Below are 20,866 nucleotides of genomic sequence, written 5' to 3' on the forward strand. Positions count from 1 at the left end.
GCTTGCAACTATTCAAAACAGGAGGAGCTAATGAGGGAAGGCATCTTCACAGCGAAGGGCGCTGAAGAAGGCGACTATGCCGAAATGCATCCGCCGCCGCTGGGACATTTTGAAATAAAGTTGTTTCCTCACCAAATTCCCCTCTCGGCCTCTGTTCTTTTCTTTGGAAGGAATCTTCGTCATATATTCTGTGTTCGCCAGAGGCACAGCTCAGAAGGCCATACAGCGCTAATAGGACCCGGAGTAATTGTGGCATTCCGCTGCTTGCAGCATTGTTGTGACCAGGGGACTGGTAACTCTGGAGACCGCCAGAAGCATCAGGAAGACGTGGGTGGACTGAGATATTTTATTTCTTTGGGGCGCGTTGTCTCGCATTTGACTGCCCCCACTCAGACATTGACCTGAGGCGACTGGAAGCTGTAGTTGGAGGGGACTCAGGGGAGATTCTGACATTTCAACTTCACCTTGATCCACCCTACTCACCTGAAACATGCACCGATCCTACGATGTGACTCACTCACCCATACTATCATCTCGACATTGCGAACACAGTGCATGCTGGGATTTGGAGTTCGCCATATTCATCACAAACTCTAATTGGTAAGCTGACTGCCATAGGGGGAGGAGACCCAGGTGCTTGCAACTATTAAAAACAGGAGGAGCTAATGAGGGAAGGCATCTTCATAGCGAAGGGCGCTGAAGAAGGCTACTATGCCGAAATGCATCCGCCACCGCTGGGACATTTTGAAATAAAGTTGGTTCCTCACCGAATTCCCCTCTCGGCCTCTGTTCTTTTCTTTGGAAGGAATCTTCGTCATATATTCTGTGCTCGCCACAGGCACAGCTCAGAAGGCCATACAGCGCTAATAGGACCCGGAGTAATTGTGGCATTCCGCTGCTTGCAGCATTGTTGTGACCAGGGGACTGGTAACTCTGGAGACGGCTAGAAGCATCAGGAAGATGTGGGTGGACTGAGATATTTTATCTCTTTGGGGCGCGTAGTCTCGCATTTGACTGCCCCCACTCAGACATTGACCTGAGGCGACTGGAAGCTGTAGTTGGAGGGGACTCAGGGGAGATTCCGACATTTCAACTTCTCCTTGATCCACCCTACTCACCTGAAACATGCACCGATCCTACGATGTGACTCACTCCCCTATACTATCATCTCGACATTGCGAACACAGTGCATGCTGGGATTTGGAGTTCGCCATATTCATCACAAACTCTAATTGGTAAGCTGACTGCCATAGGGGGAGGAGACCCAGGTGCTTGCAACTATTCAAAACAGGAGGAGCTAATGAGGGAAGGCATCGTCACAGCGAAGGGCGCTGAAGAAGGCGGCTATGCCGAAATGCATCCGCCGCCGCTGGGACATTTTGAAATAAAGTTGTTTCCTCACCGAATTCCCCTCTCGGCCTCTGTTCTTTTCTTCGGAAGGAATCTTCGTCATATCTGTGCTCGCCAGAGGCACAGCTCAGAAGGCCATACAGCGCTAATAGGACCCGGAGTAATTGTGGCATTCCGCTGGTTGCAGCATTGTTGTGACCAGGGGACTGGTAACTCTGGAGACTGCCAGAAGCATCAGGAAGACGTGGGTGAACTGAGATATTTTATCTCTTTGGGGCGCGTAGTCTCGCATTTGACTGCCCCCACTCAGACATTGACCTGAGGCGACAGGAAGCTGTAGTTGGAGGAGACTCAGGGGAGATTCCGACATTTCAACTTCTCCTTGATCCACCCTACTCACCTGAAACATGCACCGATCCTACGATGTGACTCACTCCCCCATACTATCATCTCGACATTGCGAACACAGTGCATGCTGGGATTTGGAGTTCGCCATATTCATCACAAACTCTAATTGATAAGCTGACTGCCATAGGGGGAGGAGACCCAGGTGCTTGCAACTATTCAAAACAGGAGGAGCTAATGAGGGAAGGCATCTTCACAGCGAAGGGTGCTGAAGAAGGCGATTATGCCAAAATGCATCCGCCGCCGCTGGGACATTTTAAAATAAAGTTGTTTCCTCACCGAATTCCCCTCTCGGCCTCTGTTCTTTTCTTTGGAAGCAATCTTCGTCATATATATATATATATATATATATATATATATATATATATATATATATATATATATATATATATATATATATATATATATATATATATATATATATATATATATATATATATGCTTTATACATATATATATATATATATATATATGCTTTATACTTGCCTGCGAAATACTTACATTTACTTTGGTCAAGTGTTCACAAAAGTAATGGTGCGGAAATCAGGGGTGTAAGTCTTCCCCTATCTTGATGACTAGCTGTTGAAGGTGGGTTCCCAGCAGACTGTCGTCTCCCATCTCTAGGCTACGGTGGACCTCCTGCATTTGCTGGGGTGCATGCTGAAGTCACACCTGGCTCCCCTTCAGATGCTCCCTTTCATTGGAGCTGTTTTGGACACAGTGCAGTTTCTAGCAATCCCCGTGTCCAGGATATTCAGGCTATGATACTAATGTTTCAGCCTCTGTCCTAAATTTTGGTGAGACTGACTCTGAGGCTGCTGGGCTTCATGGCCTCCTGCATCCTACTGGCCACACATGCTAGATGGCATATGTGGGCTCTGCAGTTGGACCTGAAGTTCCAGTGAGGGCAGCATCAGGGGAATCTTTCTGACCTGGTTCAGATCACTGAGGGGACTGCGAAGGATTTGCAGTAGTGGCTAACTAACCGTGATTGAGTCAGAGGCAGACCTCTCTCCTTTCCCCAACCATATCTCAGAGTAGTGACAGATGCTTCACTCCTGGCATGGGAAAGCCATCTAGGAAAGGTGGGGATCAAAGGACTCTAGTCTCTGGTGAAATCCAGACTCCACTTCAATCTGTTTGAGTTCTGAGCGATCTGATTGGCATTGAAAGCCTTTCTACCATCCATCAAGGGAAGGCTGATACTAGCATTCCCAGACAACACCACCGCCATGTGGTACTGCAACAAAGATAGGGGTGGAGTCCTGGACCCTTTGTCATGAGGCCCTGCATCTCTGACTGGAATAGCAGGACATTTCCCTGCTGGTTCCACACTTGGCAAGTTCCCTAAACGCCAGGGCAGACAAACTCAGCCGTCGCTGCCTAGTGGATCACGAATGACATTTCCAACCGGAGGTGGCGCAAGGTCTCTTTCAGCAGTGGGGAGAGCCTTGGTTAGACCTGTTTGCCTCCACTGAGAATGCACAATGTCAGCAGTATTGCACGCTGGAGTTTCCAAGGCGGCTCTCGCTTGGAGATGCTTTTCATCTCGAATGGAGCTCAGGCCTCCTGTACACCTTTCTGCATATCTTCCATCGTCTTATTGTGTTTGCTATGTTCGCTCTAAATGGCCAGGGTATGCCCAGACGTGGGTCCCTTGCTCACTTTCCCACTGGATTCAAGCTAGCCTAACTGATTAGTAGTGAAACTCAGAAAAAGGTCCCAGGATCCTTGTTTCCGGTACAGGGAGGATCTGGCTTTGCAGTTCAGGCTAGACTGTTCCCATGAGGCACAGGGTTAAGACTGCTTTGAATATTGCTGGGTCCAAACTGGGGTGTCTTAGTGAGCAGAAGAATGATGATGGATTAAACCCAGACCTGTGACTGGGGGTGCGTGTCTGTAAAGTTTCAGCATTCCATCCATCATCTTATTTTGTTTACTATGTTCGTCCTAAGTGTTAGGGTATGCCCAGACGTGGGTCCCTTGCTCACTTTGCCACTGGATTCAAGCTATCCTGGCTGATGAAGAGTGAAACTCCGAAACCAGTCCCAGGATGCTTGTTTCCAGTCCAGGGAGGACCTGGCCTGGCAGTTCAGGCTGGACTGGTGCCATGAGGCATAGGGTCAAGACTTATTTGCATATGGCTGGGCCCAAACTGGGGTGGCTTAGTGAGCAGAAGAATGATAATAGATTAAACCCAGATCCTTGACTGGGGTGAGTGTCTGAAAAGGTTCAGCACTCTTTACATAATCTTATTGTGTTTGCCTTTCCGCATATATCACTCCTGCCCAGAGTTCTCAAGAAGATCAGGAACAACCGGGCCCAATTCATCCTTGTTGCTCCAGACTGAGCACGGTCAGTCTGGTATCCCGAGCTACTGAGCATAGCCATCGATCCTCCCATCAGGCTGCTCCTTTGGGTCTTCTGTCGCAGCAGCAGGGTAGGGTACTCCACCAAGACCTGTCAACTCTTTGCGTTCTTGCGTGTAGATTGGGCTGCAGCAATTGATAGCTTTCAACCTTCCTCCCGAAGTCTGCAATGTTAATCTGGCAGCCAGGCATCCCTTTACCAAGATGGTGTCTGCGTGCTGCTGGAAGCGATTTGTATCTTATTGTACAGAAAGGTTAATTGACTCATTTTCTGACTCCCTTTCTGATATTCTTCTCTTCAGTCTTACCCTTGTCCAGCAGGGCTCTGCTTTGGGCTCTCTGACGGGTTATCTTTCTGCCCTGTCTGCCGTGTGGCTGCCTGACCAATCCTCTTTATTTAAGACCCCTATTGTAAATAGATTTTTGAAGGGCCTTGTTCATATGTTCCTCCCTTCTGCTTTTATTATTCCTCAGTGGGACCTTAATTTGGTTCTCACATTCTTGATGTGTGCTTCTTTCGAGCCCCTTTACAATTGTCCCCTCCGGCTGCTCATGGCCTTCCTTATGGTAATTACCTTTGCATGGAGGGTAATTGAGCTGCAGGCTTTGTCATTCAAGACTCCCTTTTTCTCAGTTTACCCTACAAACTGGTGCTTCACACTAGGGCCTCTTTCTTGCCAAAAGTGGTCACACCATTTCATGTTTGCTGATCTGTCACCTTGCCCACCTTCTATGCTCGTCCACATCATTCCAAAGAAGAGGAGCAACTCCACTTTCTGGAACCAAAAGAGTGTTGTCATTCTACCTTGTATATAAACAACAGAAGAGTTAGGGTTCCTTATGGGTCACTCCTCAACCCCTCAATACTAGACATCAACAACTAAAGAGTGACAATATATGCGGAGCGCACACCAGTGTATAAGGAAAAATTCACAAAATGTGAAGCTGACTTCCGAGGGTAAAATTCCGTATTTTTATACGTTGCTGAAGACTCGCAAAAATGTCTCCTCTCCGCCAGGACGTCCGATTGTCTCGGGGATAGGCTCATTACTTGAGCCTTTATCAAAATATTGTGACTTTTTCCTGAGACCAATCATACAATCAACAAGCACTTATATCCAAGACAACAAGAGTTTACTGGCAATGTTACGAACCATCAACATGCCAGATGATCCTTGCTTTCTGGTGACCCTGGATATAGAAAGTTTATATACCTGCATCCCGCAGGATGAGACCATAAAAGTGATATCTGACGCTTAAGCGAAACTTTTTTTAATACGAAGGTGACATTTATCTCCAAGCCACAGGGACTTCTATGGGCAGTACTTTTGCCCCTAGTGTGGCGGGGCTCTATGTTCACCATTTCGAGCGTCAATTCATTTTGGCACCTAATAACCCCTTTTCATCGAATATCATTCTAAGGCAACGTTACATAGATGATGTTCTGATGATTTGGAAGGGCTAAGAGAACATCTTATTCTCCTTTTATGACTGGGTTAATTCCTGTGACCCTCACTTACGTTTCACCCATGAGCATGCAACAAGTAAAATTGTTTTCCTGGATGTTACCATCGGTAAAGTAGGAGAGCAGTTACAAACAAAGACCTTTTACAAACCTACTGCTAAAAACAGTCTGCTTCATTTTGCGAGTTCTCAACCGCGCCCTTTAAGGGAAAATCTAGCCTTTGGTCAATATCTCCGCATAAGAAGAAATTGTAGTGAGTTGGCGGACTTCACAGAACAGGCGTCGGGGCTGACTAAAAAACTACAACAACGAGGTTACCCCAATAAGATCTTAAATAAGAGCTTTAAGAGGGCTAAAAACCAACATAGGGATACCCTCCTGGAAACCTATCAAAAAGACAAAGAAGCAGAGGCTCCTTTAACTTGTGTGACCACATATAGTGCGGTATCAAATACTGTAAGCAAATGCATAAATCAACATTGGAATATCTTAACAAGCAATATACATGATTGGGGTAAACCCCTTTTCTCCTACCGAAGGGCGAGAAGCCTAAAAGATTCTTTGTTCACACTCGCCCTAAGAACGGTCAGAAAGAAAGAGAAACAACAGTCTTGAATGCGTGGGGTCTCCCTCCAGTGATTGGCCATTTCCCCTGTGGGAGTTGCAGTGTGTGCCACCTGACTAACAGCACCAGAGTGCTGAATCTCGAACCTGGCAAAAAGTGGCAGCAACAACAGCATACCAACTGCAACTCATGTAATGTCGTGTATCTAATCACCTGCCCTTGTGGCTTAAAATATGTAGGGATGACAAAAAGACGCATAAAATTGCGCATCTGCGAACACCTCAGTAATATCCGATGCCAACGCAATACCACAAAATTGACATCCCACTTTCTGGATAAAAATCATGCGCCCAATGACATTAGTTGGACCATTATTGAACAAATTGATAATGTTAATGAGAATGGCCTTTTCGAAAAAGAGCAAAGGTGGATTTACCGCCTATTTAGCCATATCACAGGCATGAATGATGACATTCCGTGGGGGTCGGTAATGAGACGTTAAGACACCACAGGAATATACTCCTTCATTTTCACACTAGTGCCACCACTGATTGGTTTATAGTTTTGTTAGCAATCATCTTTGCAGATATTCATTTCTTAACGTGGTCTTCACTTTTGACTGTCGTATATATATATTGAATTGTATCACAGCAGTATAGGGGTTCTGCCGCGGCCCGTGGAGGGAGTTACGGTGGGGCAGGGAGGCGGGGAGGGGGAGGGGCAGGGTGGAGGGTGCTAAAAACCGGCATATGGATAATTGCAGGTAAGTACACAATTTAATTAATAAAACAAATTTCGTAGCGCGCACTGCATCGCAAAATGCGATGCAGTGCGCGCTACGAAATTCGTTTTATTAATTAAATTGTGTACTTACCCTTACCTGCAATTATCCATATGCCGGTTTTTAGCACCCTCCACCCTGCCCCTCCCCCTCCCCGCCTCCCTGCCCCACCGTAACTCCCTCCACGGGCCGGGCTGTAGGGGTTTTATAGATCACTTACTCCAATTATAAAGGGAGCCATACACATAAACAGACATGATGAATTTCATTTCATCTCATGCTTAATACCTTTTACATTGTTCCTGGGCTATTCGTATGATGCGCGGTCATGTTTGGAAGGATATGACTCGGTTTTGAACAGTGACGAGTTAATTTGCCTTTGCCGACTGTTCTGCCAACATAGGTATCAATAAAGCATTGATTCAGTCCCTGAACTTTTTTTCTGTGGCGCTAGGCCTCGTGCCCCTGTATTAACGGCTCGTTTTAGAACCGATCTCCATTATCGCAAAATTGTCATTTAATTTGCGATCAATATTATGGGAAGGGATATTGTCTAGTCCTTGAACAAATCCGGCAACTTTGTTATAATATCTAAACCGGCAATACAAACTTTATAAAGGACAAATGAAATTAAAGTCTCTTTTCCTTTAAATGCAAATTTGGTTTGAGCGCATCACTAGCATGATGCGGGCACATGTGACCGTACACGTGACCGCAGCGGGAAGGATTTACTCCGTTCGCCGCTGACGTTCAGTGTTTTCGGGCCGCGGAAGTGCTAACAGATAGGATCCATGCGAGGAGTCGATGCCTCGTAAGTAAGTTGGGACGGGTCCCTGTGAGAATCTGTTTTGGCTGTAAACATGGCGAAGTAAGGATGTGTAATTGAAACTCTGTTTTTTTTAGATGTAGCGCAACGTGAAGAATACCCCTGCTGTGCTAGCCCATGTTACGTTATAATTCACCAGCTACGGTGAGTTTTTTAAGGTCTTTTATCTTCCATTTTCCAAGTAATTCTATTAGCACTATAAGCCTGCACGGATTTAGTATCGAGATTGATTATAATTTCCGGCTGGCTTTCATGTACACATATAACTACGAATAGTTGATGGTTCATGATAAACTAATTTGCTGACCTCTGAATTCTGGAGGGTACTAACAGCGCGCCTTAGAATTTATTTAGCGTTGTATTTGGCAGAGCGTTAAGAATATCGAACCCCGATATTTACCGGGGGTTTTCATGCATGATTTACACTGAATCAAGGTGATGATACATGCGGTCACATAAGGGTGAAATGATAAGATATTCGGAATGCGACACAGATCTTGTTAATGATGGGCACACATGGATGGCAACTACGACTGTGAATTATTGACTCGTAAATTATGTTTGCATTCTCTATTTCTTTTTCCTTACAGATTGTAGGCCCTGGTGAAATCAGGTAGAGCCCCCATGGAAAGTCTGTGAGTTTTACTATTTTTAAAACATTTTCCTCATGGGAGGGTGCGTCTTAGCGCACGCATACCACCGGAGGAGGTACAATTTTTGGTCCTGATGAATGCTGAGTAAAATACACTCCTGAGAGCAGAAACATGTTGACCTTTTGAATTATAGGACAACGAGTTTCAAAACTAAAACTCTACATTGTCCGTCAGTTTTTAACTGAAACAGTTTGGCCCCTTAATAAAATTTGTATTGGGTACAAGCCGTCTCTTTTAAATCACATACACTATCACTAATCACCACACTTTTTCACATGAAAAACAAAAAAAACAGCTCAGCTGTAACACAGGCGTTGTAGCACACGGGGGGACATTCGGTCTCCCCAGTGGGAACCCGATGATAAAGCATGTCACCACTAGGTGGTGAGTGAGGGTTCTTCTTTTTAAAGAAAAAGTTTTCTCTTTGGTTTGCGTCATTCTACCTTGACCACATATGAGAGTTCTGGGTGGACGACTGTGATATCGCCAGGGATTGAGGTCACCCGCTTAGTAAATTTGACACCCAAATGGAACTCCCAAAAGAAACTCCAGGAAAAGACTCTCAAGGGGATAGTTAAAGGAGGGAGTATTTCATTGTATAAACAAAGGGAGAGACAGGGGAGGACTATTGTTAAAGGTCCAGCATACATGCCCAAGTAAAGCAACAAAGAAAGAGGTATGCAGTTCCTAAAGAGGGAAGAGTGACTGAAAAACGGGCAGATGTACAGTAGCCCAAATGGAGGATGGGGAATTCTTCCTTTCGGATATAATGCCCTCACACACCCAGCCCGCTAGGTGTCAATTCCCGACAGGCACCCTCAGTGGGGGCTCTTTGGCGGAGATCTTTTATCCTTGCCGTTTGGTGAGTGCGTGTGAGGGGTCCTAATAGGTGAAAGTGTAGTGTGTGAGCTTATGATATGTTAAAACAGGGGAAGGAGGTCAGGGCCACTACTTTAATAATCCTGCCTCCTACCCTGGTTAAAAACGTAATGACAACTAACCTACTGTGATGTGGTGGGTAGTTGCACTTGTGTGGTCAACATGTTTTTTTCCTAATGGTCCCAAGGAGTGGGATCCAACGGCAATTCTTCAGGACCAAGAGAGGATAAAAACAAGGTGTTGTGAACCACACTATTAACTGGTTATCGGGTGCAATAACCTGAGTATTACCAGTTCTGAGGCACCTTGAGCGGTCAACGTCCCCCGGTGCTGGAATTAATCTAAAAGTATTTCGCTATTGGCAGCATCTGTAAGCTGGCAACAAAAGAGCACGTTGAGGTAACGTGTTGTATCAGGACTTCGCGCTCAGTAAGCGGAGGACCTACCCCGTGTTGCCGGTTCCGGGAGTATTTTATTGTAACCACAAAAGAAATATCTATAGGTTTGTTTTGGAGTCTCTCTATTGTCCGAAGATCTGGGGTAGATGGGGAAATAAGAAATCCGGCTGGGCGTTATGGACAGGGAAAGATAATAATAATAAAAAAAAAACAGTCCACAGTCACTGCTGCTGTTGGTCCTTTGCACCGGGGTTGTCTCCTTCTTGTTGTGTTTCTTTGGGGTACTACAGGGGAGAGTTTCCAGCAGGAAGTAGCAGGAATAGAAAACAAAGAACACAGGATCAGCCTAACTGGCAGGTTACAAAAGGAAAGAAATAGGGAAAAGTGCTCCCGTCACCTTTGTGCTCCTAATGTGTGGTGCCTAGTTGAAAAGGGGGTTTGCTTTGGTGGTTTCAGGGGATGTGACCTTCAATCCCCGCTCACCAGCCCCTTAAAGAAAAGAACCCAGCCCTGGGCACTTGCCTAGACCCACAACCCTCCTGGGACGTGGGGGTAGGAGTCATAGCCTCTCCTTCCACTGTGGGAGCGCTGGACTCGATCGCTTTGCTCCCAGAGCGGTCGTTTAAATGCTGCTGCTCTTCTTCCTCCTCGCTCGTTTCCGCTTCTGCTCCTCTCGCCTTTGCCTTTTTACTCGCCTCCGCTCCTTTTTCTCTCTCTCCCGCGTCTTCCTCTTTCTCCTCCGTGTCTTCCTCTCTCTCCTCCGCGTCGTTCTCCCTGATCGCCCTGGGCACGCCTTTTTTCTTTCCCAAGGTCTCCCATGGGTCGTCCCTGATTGGTTCGGGCTCCTTGACGTCTTTGACGTCTGCTAGAGCGTTGCCTCGGCTTCCGCCCTACCACATCGCGGTCGCCATGTTGTATTGGTCGGGCGGCGCGCTGTGTCGGGGAGGTGAACCCTCACCACGACCAACTCTTTGTGGGGTATGTTGGCACAAAGAACGGTCAGGTGGTGCAGAAGTGCACCATCTCTCATTGGGTTGTACTCTGCATCAAGATCTGCTAAGCACTGTCAAAAATCATCCCCCTGAAGGCCTATGAGATCATTCCACCAGAGCTAAAGCTGCGACCACTGAGTTAGCATGTGGAGCTCCGGTCCTGGATATTTGCCAGGCAGCAACGTAGACATCCCTGCCGACATTTACTAAACATTATTGCCTGGACCACTCAGGTTTGTAGGAATGGGCACTTCGCCCATTCGATGCTGCAGGGCTTCCTAAGTTGGAATTTGTCCACAGACCCTCCTCTGTGGATGGCGTCTCTTGGGTATCTATTCAAAGGTAAGGAATATGCAGCTAGAAGTCTCTATCAGATGAATAAGTTGATTACCTTCTGTATTACCTTGTCTGTTAAATCTAGCCGCAGATTCCTTACCGACCCACCCATCCTGCTCTCTGGACAGTTTCTAAGGTCAGGGCTGATCCCTTTCAGGCCTCAACTTTGGACACACCAGTGTCAGCATACTTCATGGTTCCGCACTTCTGGTGTGGAAAGTTGTGAAAAATTAACTGACATCTTCGCCCCTGGACGGCGCCAATATAGTTATGGCGATGTCACTCCGGCACAGATGATGCTGACAACGGAAGAGGAGCCGATTGATGCCACCTACCAGCGCGTAGGAGTACTGCTAGAAAATTCTTCCGGATCCAGCCACCGCTTTTCGTCCCTACCCTGGGACTTCATCAGAGCAATAATTACTCTTGAGATTTCAATGAGAGAACAAAGCTTCAAAAATTCCTATGGTGTACATTCACATTCAAACTGTTGTAGGCGGTACTACATGCCCACTCGTTTAACCGCAAAATAGTAATTATTGTCCTGAAGAAGTCCTGTGGTAGGGACAAAACACGTTGGCTGGGCCACTGAAGTGTTTCGGAAATTGAATAAATAAAGAAGTTGAACATTTCTTGAGTTCGGTCTTTTCCTTAATTTCGATTAACTGATTGTGGAATGACTGCTGACCATCAGCATATGATTCATGGATAGACTTTTACTTAAAAAGGTAATGCTATTTTAACATTTATGTTTCCTTACCTTTATTTGGATTTGGTACAATCGTGTTAATTGAGGTTTGATGGCAGCCAGACCTCAGGGAATGTGCACTCTCTTCAAATAATAAGGTGTAGACTTATGCAGTGTACTGGTGCCACAACTGCAATTGAGTCTGAATATTTGTTGTAAGAAAATCACTTTGCATTTCTCCTAAATATAAAGCACTCTCTTACCTTGAAGTAGCCACAAGGAAACATGTCTGCTGCTACTTTAGGCAAGTGAAATTAACAAGTATTGTCAAAGCCAAGCAGTACAGTCATAGCAAAATGGTGTAATGGTTATTGTTTTGTATTGCAAGCCTACTACCCAAATAGCAAGATAAAAACATGCCTCCTAAACAGAGAGGCTGCAATAAATATATTAAATATATATATATATATATATATATATATATATATATATATATATATATATATTTTTTTTTTTTAGTAAAACAGGTTCATATCAGACATGTGTATTTAGAAACCATTTTCATTTTAATGCATATCACAGGAAAATATTATTCTTATTAGCCCTAACAAAAGATTCTATTGGTTTTTAATTGCCACCTTACAGTTTAAACACAAGTGTGACTAAATATATATACACACATTTAAACACACACACACACACACACACATACACATGCACACATATATTTATAGATAGATAGATAGATAGATAGATAGATAGATAGATAGATAGATAGATAGATAGATAGATAGATAGATAAAGAATAGAAAGAAAACAGCATTTGGCAAAGTATAAGTTTTGCCCCTCAGCCCAGGCACTCAAGTGTACTTCTTTTTAGGTGGATGAGCAGATGTGGAAAAGCAACATGCTTTCACTCACAATGTAAGAGAGCCAATGACAGAAATTGACTGCCTATTGCCTCAAGCTGAAAACTGTGATGGTCAGAAGCAAAATGTGATTGTCAAATGAAGAGACCAATTGGAGGTGCCCGTATGTATGTGTGTATATTTACTTTTTTCTTAAATGAGGCTGTTAAAAACATTGAAAGCTCTTTATAGACCGAAAATGAATACATGGAAAGTGCCCATGGAAATGCCAGTGATATTCTCTTACCCTACAACAATACTCAAAATGTGGTCACTTCTGCACAGTAATGTTCCAAAGATTTTATCTTCCAGGTACTGTTTGCCCTTTTAACTACATTTTTGGAAGCACTTTAGTTATCTTATTAATTGCAGTGTAAAATAAGTGAAAACAATTTGAATCAAAGAAGTCTTCCATTATCTTGTTCTGTTGCTGGTGACTTAACAAGCCACTTGTCTCCTTTTATTATTAGAGATTCCACGTTACATTATTCAATTGCTACTTTTATTGTCAAAATTATTATATGTTGTTTTTTATTTATTTTAGACTACTCTCACACTTCCAACCTTGGACCAATATGTGGCAAGTGGATTAGACACTGACATCAATATCCCTCAGTTTGTGTCTGAAGAAAAGCAGGATGCCCCTCTGGATACTAGCTGTTATCTTTCAGGGAAAGAACCAATTGAATCTGATCCCAAGAATCTAGGTGCCAATGTGAAAAGCAGGAGACAGGTATATTATTTGGCTACCAGGAATAATGCATACTTTATCACAAACAAATCTATTGAACACTTCATGGCACAATCCATTAAAATATAAACAGTTAAAATTATTCAAAGATGAGACTGATTGCTAATTTATGGATCAGAAGTCATGATACAGAATATAAGGGAACATTTTATTATATTGGTTTAAAAAGCCAAGGTAAAACGTTTATATGCAATCCTGCTGTAATAATCAATACTTAAGTGTAGGCCACTTCTTGGTTTTTGTCTAAGAGTGTATGCTATTAAACATACTGCTAGCAAAACCTTGAACAACACTTGTAAAACTAAGGGGTTGATTTAGAGTTTGCCAGACAGGCAAATACAAAATGTTAAAATGAGGGTCCGCCCACGTTATTTAGAGATGGTTGGGCCGTCTGTTTTCTGTAAACATACAGCCACATTCATCAAGCTGTTTTGCATTCGCAAACGGTGCGAATCGCAAAATTCGGCCGTTTGCGAATGCAAAAAGCTTTTTTGGGATGCATCAATTTTTTTATTTTTTCGCAATTTAAGAAGTCGCAATTTTTTGCGATTTCTCAAATTGCGATAGCATTTAAGAAATCGCAAAATTTGCGATTTCTTAAATGCTATGCATGATTTTTTTTAATTTGCGAATTCGCAATTTATAAGGAAAACTTTCCCATGAAGTAAACCTTCATGGTAATTTGCGAAAAGTTTCAAAAGTGCAAATAAATGCATTTTTGAAACTGATATTTTACACACACACCTGCCCTTGGGACATGTGTGTGAGTAAAATGTACTTACATGACATTTCAGGGGTGCAGGGGGGGGTCCTTTGGACCCCCCCCTGCACCCTTGAAATTGCATTCTCATTTTGCGATTCCTTAATTGCAAATTCGAAAAATGAGAATGCCTTCCCATTGATTCCTATGGGCCTCTAGGCCCATAGGAATCAATGTAATGCAATTCCTTAATTGCGATTTGCAATTAAGGAATCGCAAATAAAGAATATTAAGAAATCGCAAAAATCTTTGCTATTTCTTGATGCATAGGATTTTGCAATTCCTAAATTGCGATTCCTTAATTTTCGCAATTTAGGAATCGCAAAATCCTACAATGATGCATGTACCTGATAGTCCCCGTTGGCTCAGTCAATGGAAAAATATCTCAGGCGTGAGACTGGATCCGGATATTTTTGCCACAGCATCTCTGCGTGTCGGGGGCGGTACCATGTGACTCCGCCCTGACGTCGTCCACGGGCGTGACGTCACATAAGCCCCACCCCGGCACGCTGACGTCAGTTCTTTTCTTTTCCGCGTGTAACACGGATCCGGATTGTGCGAAGGCCTTCCGGTTTCAAGACGTGCACTTCATGTACGCATCAGATGTCGGCGACGGACGCTCACCCTATTTGTATGTGGTGTTTGGGCGAACACCATGATTCTATGGACTGCGACGCTTGTCAGCACCTGAAGCCAAAGTCCCGGCGGGAGCGCCGGATGAAATTACTTTCGGCCCGCCTGTCCAGATCGGTCTCATCACCGAGTCCATCTCCTACCTCGGATGGGGCCCGGAACCGCCGATTCCGCATGTGGCATCGTCCTTCACGGAGGCCCCATGGGCATTGCTCGCCCACCGGTAAGGCTTACAGCTTGTCTCCGAGGCCTGGTCCTTGTTCTGCAGATGGTGCGGGTTCCCCTCAGGGTGTGCGCCCTCGCTCGTTGCCATCCTATCTGCCTTTCCTGTTGTCAGGTGACTAGGGCCCAAATGGAGGCATACGCTATGGCTCTGCAGGCTTCCTTGGCCCCCTCCTCTTCCTGGGACGTCCGTGGATCACTTGGCAGGTGTGGGGCCTTCCGCGGCGGCTTCGGCCCCACCGCCGAAGAGTTCAGCTTCAAGTTGTAGGGGCGTGGTGTTGTCGAGGTGTGTCCCACGTTTGTCCCTGCCTCGCCGCAAATCCCCGTGGGGGTCCCTGTGGTGTCGCAGGAGGTCGCTGGGACTCATGATTTGTCCCCAAGTCCCCCTCAGTCCTCCGGGCAGGCAGTTGCCTTACCAGAGGCGGAACCGACGCCTTTCCGTCGCTGACGGCTTTCCTCCCCGGCCCTGGCGGCGCTGCGGGTGGTGGCCGGGACCCGGGGCGCCTCCCCGAGTCCCTCTTGGTCCTCTACACAGGTGGCTGCCTCGTCGGAGGTCGGCCCGGCACCTTTTCAGCGCCGTTCATTAGACGCTCCCGCTCCGTCCCCGCCCCTTATCCTAGGTCGCAAGTGGTGGCGAAGGTCAATTTGGCACCCCAGATGGCCTCTTCGGCTCCGGTCAAAGTCGCATCGGTGTCGGAAGTGGACTCCACGGCGCCGTCCCGGCGTCGGGTCGTCGACTCGTCTCCGGAGGTCCCTTCTTCTCCGGAGGTTTGTCATCTCCTTGTCTCCTCTTTACCGGAGACTGGGCGCCACGTTGTTGCTTTTTCTTCGGCGTCTTCCAGGGAGGGCTCCTCACCATCTCCGCGGCCACAACCTCCAGACCCTCTATTCCGCCACTCGCTGTTGGCTCCTCAGGCTCCTCCGCCTTTGCCAGAGGCCCCTAAGGTCCCCCACTTGTTCATGGATCCTCCACCCTATAGGGGCTGGCCTTTTCTTCCTCCAGCTGGACTTGGAGATGGGCGACTTAGTTTACAGCCGTCGCCCAAGGAGGAACTGCTCTCTCCCCCACAACGCCCTACGGAGGCGGGTGTCGCCTTTGCCCGGGCCATTTCCATGGCTGCCGGCATCTTGCAGATGAGCAACCCAGTCACCCCATTGCCTAAGGACCATTTGTTAGAAGTCCTCCACCAGGGCTCTGGTAAAGGAGAGCTGCTTCTTCCATTTGAAGCTTCGCTCCACAATTCTCTTCTGGGGGCCTGGGGCCGTCCTGCCATGGGGAATCCGGTGCCTCAGCCGCTCCTCCACCGCCACTGTCCTGCTCCGGCACGATCCAGTCTGCCTTTCTTTCCACCCTTCTACTCAGGGCCCTCTCCTGCAGATGGCTTTTCCTTCCTTGCCTTAGGTGTTGTTTCCTCCGTCACGGGAGGCCCGGTGGTTGGATTCTTTTTGGCGTAATATCTTTGCTTCCTCTAGTGCTGCTTTGCGAGCGCTCAACACACTTTGTGTGTTGTCCAGGGCTACCTCCAGCCTATGGGATTCGCGGAGTCCCTTATGTCTAGTTCCTCACATGACAGTGTCTGCGCTGATCTGCGGCGCCATGTGATGGATGGCTGGGACTTGGCGGTGTTTATTCTCCGTTCGGCCTTGGATGTTGCTGATGCTCTCAGCTGCGCAAAGTTCTGTGGCTCTCTGCTGCCATGCTTGGTTGTGAGATAGCGTTTTTCGGGAGAATGTTAGGGAGTGTCTGGTTGACCTTCCTTTTGATGGGGTTCTCTTGTTTAACACCCATGCGGATTCCGCTATTCAACAGCTCCTTGCGGGGCTCCACCCTCCTTAATCTTAGCTTGTTGCTCCTTAGGTGCTTTATGGAAGGTGTTTATCCCACCTTTTGCTTTGGGCCTAGTGTTCCGGCCATCTGTGTATTTTTTTGGGCTGACTGGTAAGCCGTCTGTGGTACTTCCCGCAGGTCCTTTATGTTCTTGTCCTCTTCTGAGGGGTTGTTCCCTAACAGGGTTCCCATGGTTTGTTTGAGACATATCATACCATAGATGGGGCACTTGTAGCTATTGTATAGCTCTGTCCTCAGCTGGGCGGGTGGGGATACCTTTTGGGGTTCCTCGCTTTCCTGGAGTCACTGTATACCGCTTGGTGTGGTCTTTCTTCTCCTGTCCTGGCGCAGCGTGCGCTGCTTCAGGCTCTGTCCTGCTCAGTATCTGATGGTGTTCCTATCCATCGTCTACAGGCCTTGCCTGTCGTGCCTGTTGTCACACTTCAACCTCTGGATCACCAGACCTGCTTGGTCATGCCGCCTACAATGTCGTGCCGTGGTGTCTTCATCTTGCTATCTGGTGTTTCGGCCTGGTCCTCTGCTTTGTGTTCCAGTGGGGCTAGGATACTCCTGGTACTCCTGTGTTCTGGTTGACGGCTCTAGGTCTGCCCTACATATTTTTTCCTCTTTTCTTCCGGCTGGTCCCACTTCTTCATGGGTCGGGTGGTGTCTCTGGAATGGTCCTTCTCTGGGGCTTGTCCTGGGGTTCCCTTGCCTCTGCCTTCGTCTTGCACTTGGTATTTGCGGCTGCCGGCTGCGCACTCCTGGCCGTTATGGTCCGCCTCCGTGGGCCTTGGCATGTACCCTTGTGCTCCTGCCCCTTGTTCTGCTGGAGCTTTGCGCGACTGCGTCTTTCTTATCATGCCTGCACTTCTCGGCTGTGGGGGCCGTTCCTGCCTTGTCCGCTGCCTAGGGGCCGATGCCTGTTCATCTGTCCCCTTTGCTGTGTGTGTTCTCCTTCGGCGGCTCTGCCTCTGTCTCCACTTCTTCTCCTTGGAGGTTGGGTGGTTCCTTCTTCCTTGGTACTCGGGTAGGCTTGGGGTGTCCTGGCCTTTCCTTTCCTTGTTCTTGCTTACTTCTGCTTGGTGGGAGCTGGGCCGTCCTTCCTGCCCCGGTGACACATGCCCTGTTGGGGCTCTGTGTTTCTTCCAAGCTGGTGAGGCTCTCTCACAGACCCTCCTCCCCCCTGGGTATGGCTAGGGTATCTATTCTACATTAAGGAATCTGTGGCTAGTAGTCTCTATCTGATGTACAAATTACTTAACTTCGGTAACGGTGTATCTGGTAGAGACGATTCTAGCCTCAGATTCCTTCATGACCTGCCCTACCTTCCCGTTCTGCAAGGGCCTTCAGGTTGGTTTTCTGCCTTCGCCTCCCTCCGGGTGGCTTGTCCCTCTTCGCTTCCTCCCTTGCGGGATGCTTCATTCTATTCCTTTGTTCCATCCCTTCCTTGCTGGGAGATGTGGGAACTTCTTTTAGAACCAGTGAGGAGTCTCGCTGCTGCATTGATTGAAGCACTTAACAGTGCCGTTGATGCTTTGGGTAGGCCACAAAGAGAGACACATCCGTATTCCGCTCTTTGTATAACTAGAGCTTGTACTGCCTGCTTGAAGTCATTGAGTGGTAGGAAGGGTTTCAGTTTCCTCAGTGTGTTTATCTGGAAGTTTGCTCCCTTTGTAGCATTGCTGATGTGTTTCTGCATATTGAGGTTACTGTAGAGTTATTCCTAGTGATTTCGCTGAGTCTACGATGGTAGGTTGAACGTTGAATGCCGTAAGATGTTTAATCCATTCTTGCATTTTGGGAACTTGGGCGGACTGGAGCTATTAGAAGGAATTCTCTTTTTTTTTTTTTAAACAGATTTTATTGTCAGATTGCAAATATTATGCAGGGCCCTGCATCCCAGGGATAACTGCAGGTGAAAAACACATTACATCATCCGAATGGCAATCGACTTTTCGTATGCAAATACAAACAGGCTACAGGAGAATCACATGAAACTGGAACCCCCCCTCCCTACTTCCCTGCCCCCCAACTCCCCCCCCCTCAACTCCCTCCCCCCGAGTCGCACAAACCCACTAGGTTCTACCCACTCGCAGTGATAAGAGCATATAAAAACACATAGTCGCAGTATATGCACACCCTCCTCCCAGGCTCCCATACCCCTCTCCCCATGTCTATCTGTGCCCATCATCCCACCCCAGGAAGATCATCCCGCTCCACTGGGGGGTCAAGCCACAGACCCCTATAATCCGCCCAGCGCTTCCAGATTTTGTAATGTTTCCGCGGGCATCCCCTGGCCACAAAGATCGGCTGCTCCAACCCCATACAAAAATCTAACCCCTTTTTCCAAACAACCACAGACGGGGCTTGTGTATCCTTACACTCTTTAGCAATGTCTCTTTTGGCCAATGTAAGGGCAAGTAGCATCAGGTGTCTCTTGTAAAGGTTACCCCCCACCCCCTCCATAACATGTAGCAGGGCAAACTGCAGTGTACGGGGAAGGTCCCATCCCAACACCTCAGACATGCAGGCCAGGACCCCCCTCCAAAACCGATTCAGGGATTTGCAGCTCCACACTGTATGCAGAAACGTCCCGTCCTCCCTGTTACAACGGAGACAGATAGGTGAGGCAATCAACCCAGCCCTCCACAGCCGAACCCTGGTAAAATATACTCTGTGTAAATATATATATATATATTCTTTTTTTTTTAAATTATTTTATTTATCAGCTTTTTGTTGAACATACAGCATATTCGCAGGATAGTTATAGCAATTCTACATATGCCATAATTTTTTTTGTTTGAATATGTTTATTGTATTTTGTCATAGTACAGAATTACACATATGTAGTCATTGCGAATAAATTGCGCTGTTACATAAGACAGGAAGTCCCAGGCTTCGCGGGTCGCCACCCCCCGTGGAGGCATGGCAGCAAAGGGACAACTGAACAGGAGCACGGGTAAACAGCATGACAGGTTCATATAGCTCCAGCACATGCATGATACAATAACGCTCAGTAGTGACAGTGCCTAGCGGTGATGCAAAGAACCTCTGCATAGTGGCTGCATAGCCTAGTCTCATTCCATACAGCACTCAAGGTATACCATGACCGGAAAAGCAGGTCAGTTATTCACATTACCAAGATATTGGACATTCAAAATTGTATTCGAAAACTATCAACCATAAGGAACAATGCTAGACATATAGGAAACCATTAACCAGGTGGTGCCTAACTGTGATCATGGGTGTGTGTAGGGAGCTTGGGATTCCGAAAGGAGTGTGACTAAGTGTGACGTGTCGACGGGAACATGGTGAGCTCGGTAGACTTCTTATGTAAAGTAGAGCATGTGGGAAATACCATGGCGAGAGGGGGGTGGGGGCGAAGGGAGCAGTAAGGGAGGCAGCAAGGGAGGAGGGGGGGGGGGCCGGGCACGAGGGCAATGCTAATAGTAGTGCTGAATAGCATAGGGAAGTCACTCACACAATCCCATTCTGCAAACACACCTGGTGGTAGGTCGTCAGGATACCATCCCACTCCAACGCAATAGGATACATCCTGAGCCCTGCCGTTTCCTCTCGGTGCAATGCCACACTCTCAGCTCTCGCCCAATTATCCAGCGAGCGCCGCCACTGCGCGGTTTGTGGGGGCACATGATGCTTCCAACGTCTAGTAATAAGACGTTTTGCCGTAATCAACCCCAGATCCCATAATCTCGTTTGCACCCTCGTCTGTTTCGTTCTCCTAAATAACCCCAACAGACAAGCTTCCCAGGTAGTCGGTAGGGTGCCCCCTGTCGCTTCCGCCAAAGTAGTCGACACTGCCGCCCAGTAAGGCTGCAGCAAAGCGCAGGACCAAAGGACATGTAAAAACTGTGCGTCTACGAGGCCACATTTAGGGCATGCTGTCGCAGTGAGTCCAAAGTACCGATTAATTTTGTCCGGGGACAGATATGCTCGGTGGATCACATAGTACTGTATAATCTTGAAGCGTGCATTGCGCGGTACATGTTGCGATCCAGCCAGCACTCTCGCCCATTCTTTGTCAGTCCAGTCC

The 20,866-nt window shown here is 47.0% G+C and overlaps 1 protein-coding gene across 4 annotated transcripts in view; it reads left to right on the top strand.

Annotated features, from left to right (window-relative positions):
* The window catches only part of SYCP2 (synaptonemal complex protein 2), a 2,783,385-nt gene that overhangs the window by 2,273,480 nt on the left and 489,039 nt on the right, over window positions 1-20,866 (top strand). For all 4 annotated transcript variants that reach the window (XM_078651823.1, XM_078651822.1, XM_078651824.1 and 1 more), the window contains one exon: window positions 13,160-13,348. In XM_078651823.1, coding sequence (XP_078507949.1) covers window positions 13,160-13,348 — 189 coding nt within the window. The remainder of the gene's footprint in view (window positions 1-13,159; window positions 13,349-20,866) is intronic.

The sequence above is a fragment of the Lissotriton helveticus genome, chromosome 7, assembly GCF_964261635.1.
Source record: "Lissotriton helveticus chromosome 7, aLisHel1.1, whole genome shotgun sequence".
Taxonomy (NCBI): Eukaryota; Metazoa; Chordata; class Amphibia; order Caudata; family Salamandridae; genus Lissotriton; species Lissotriton helveticus.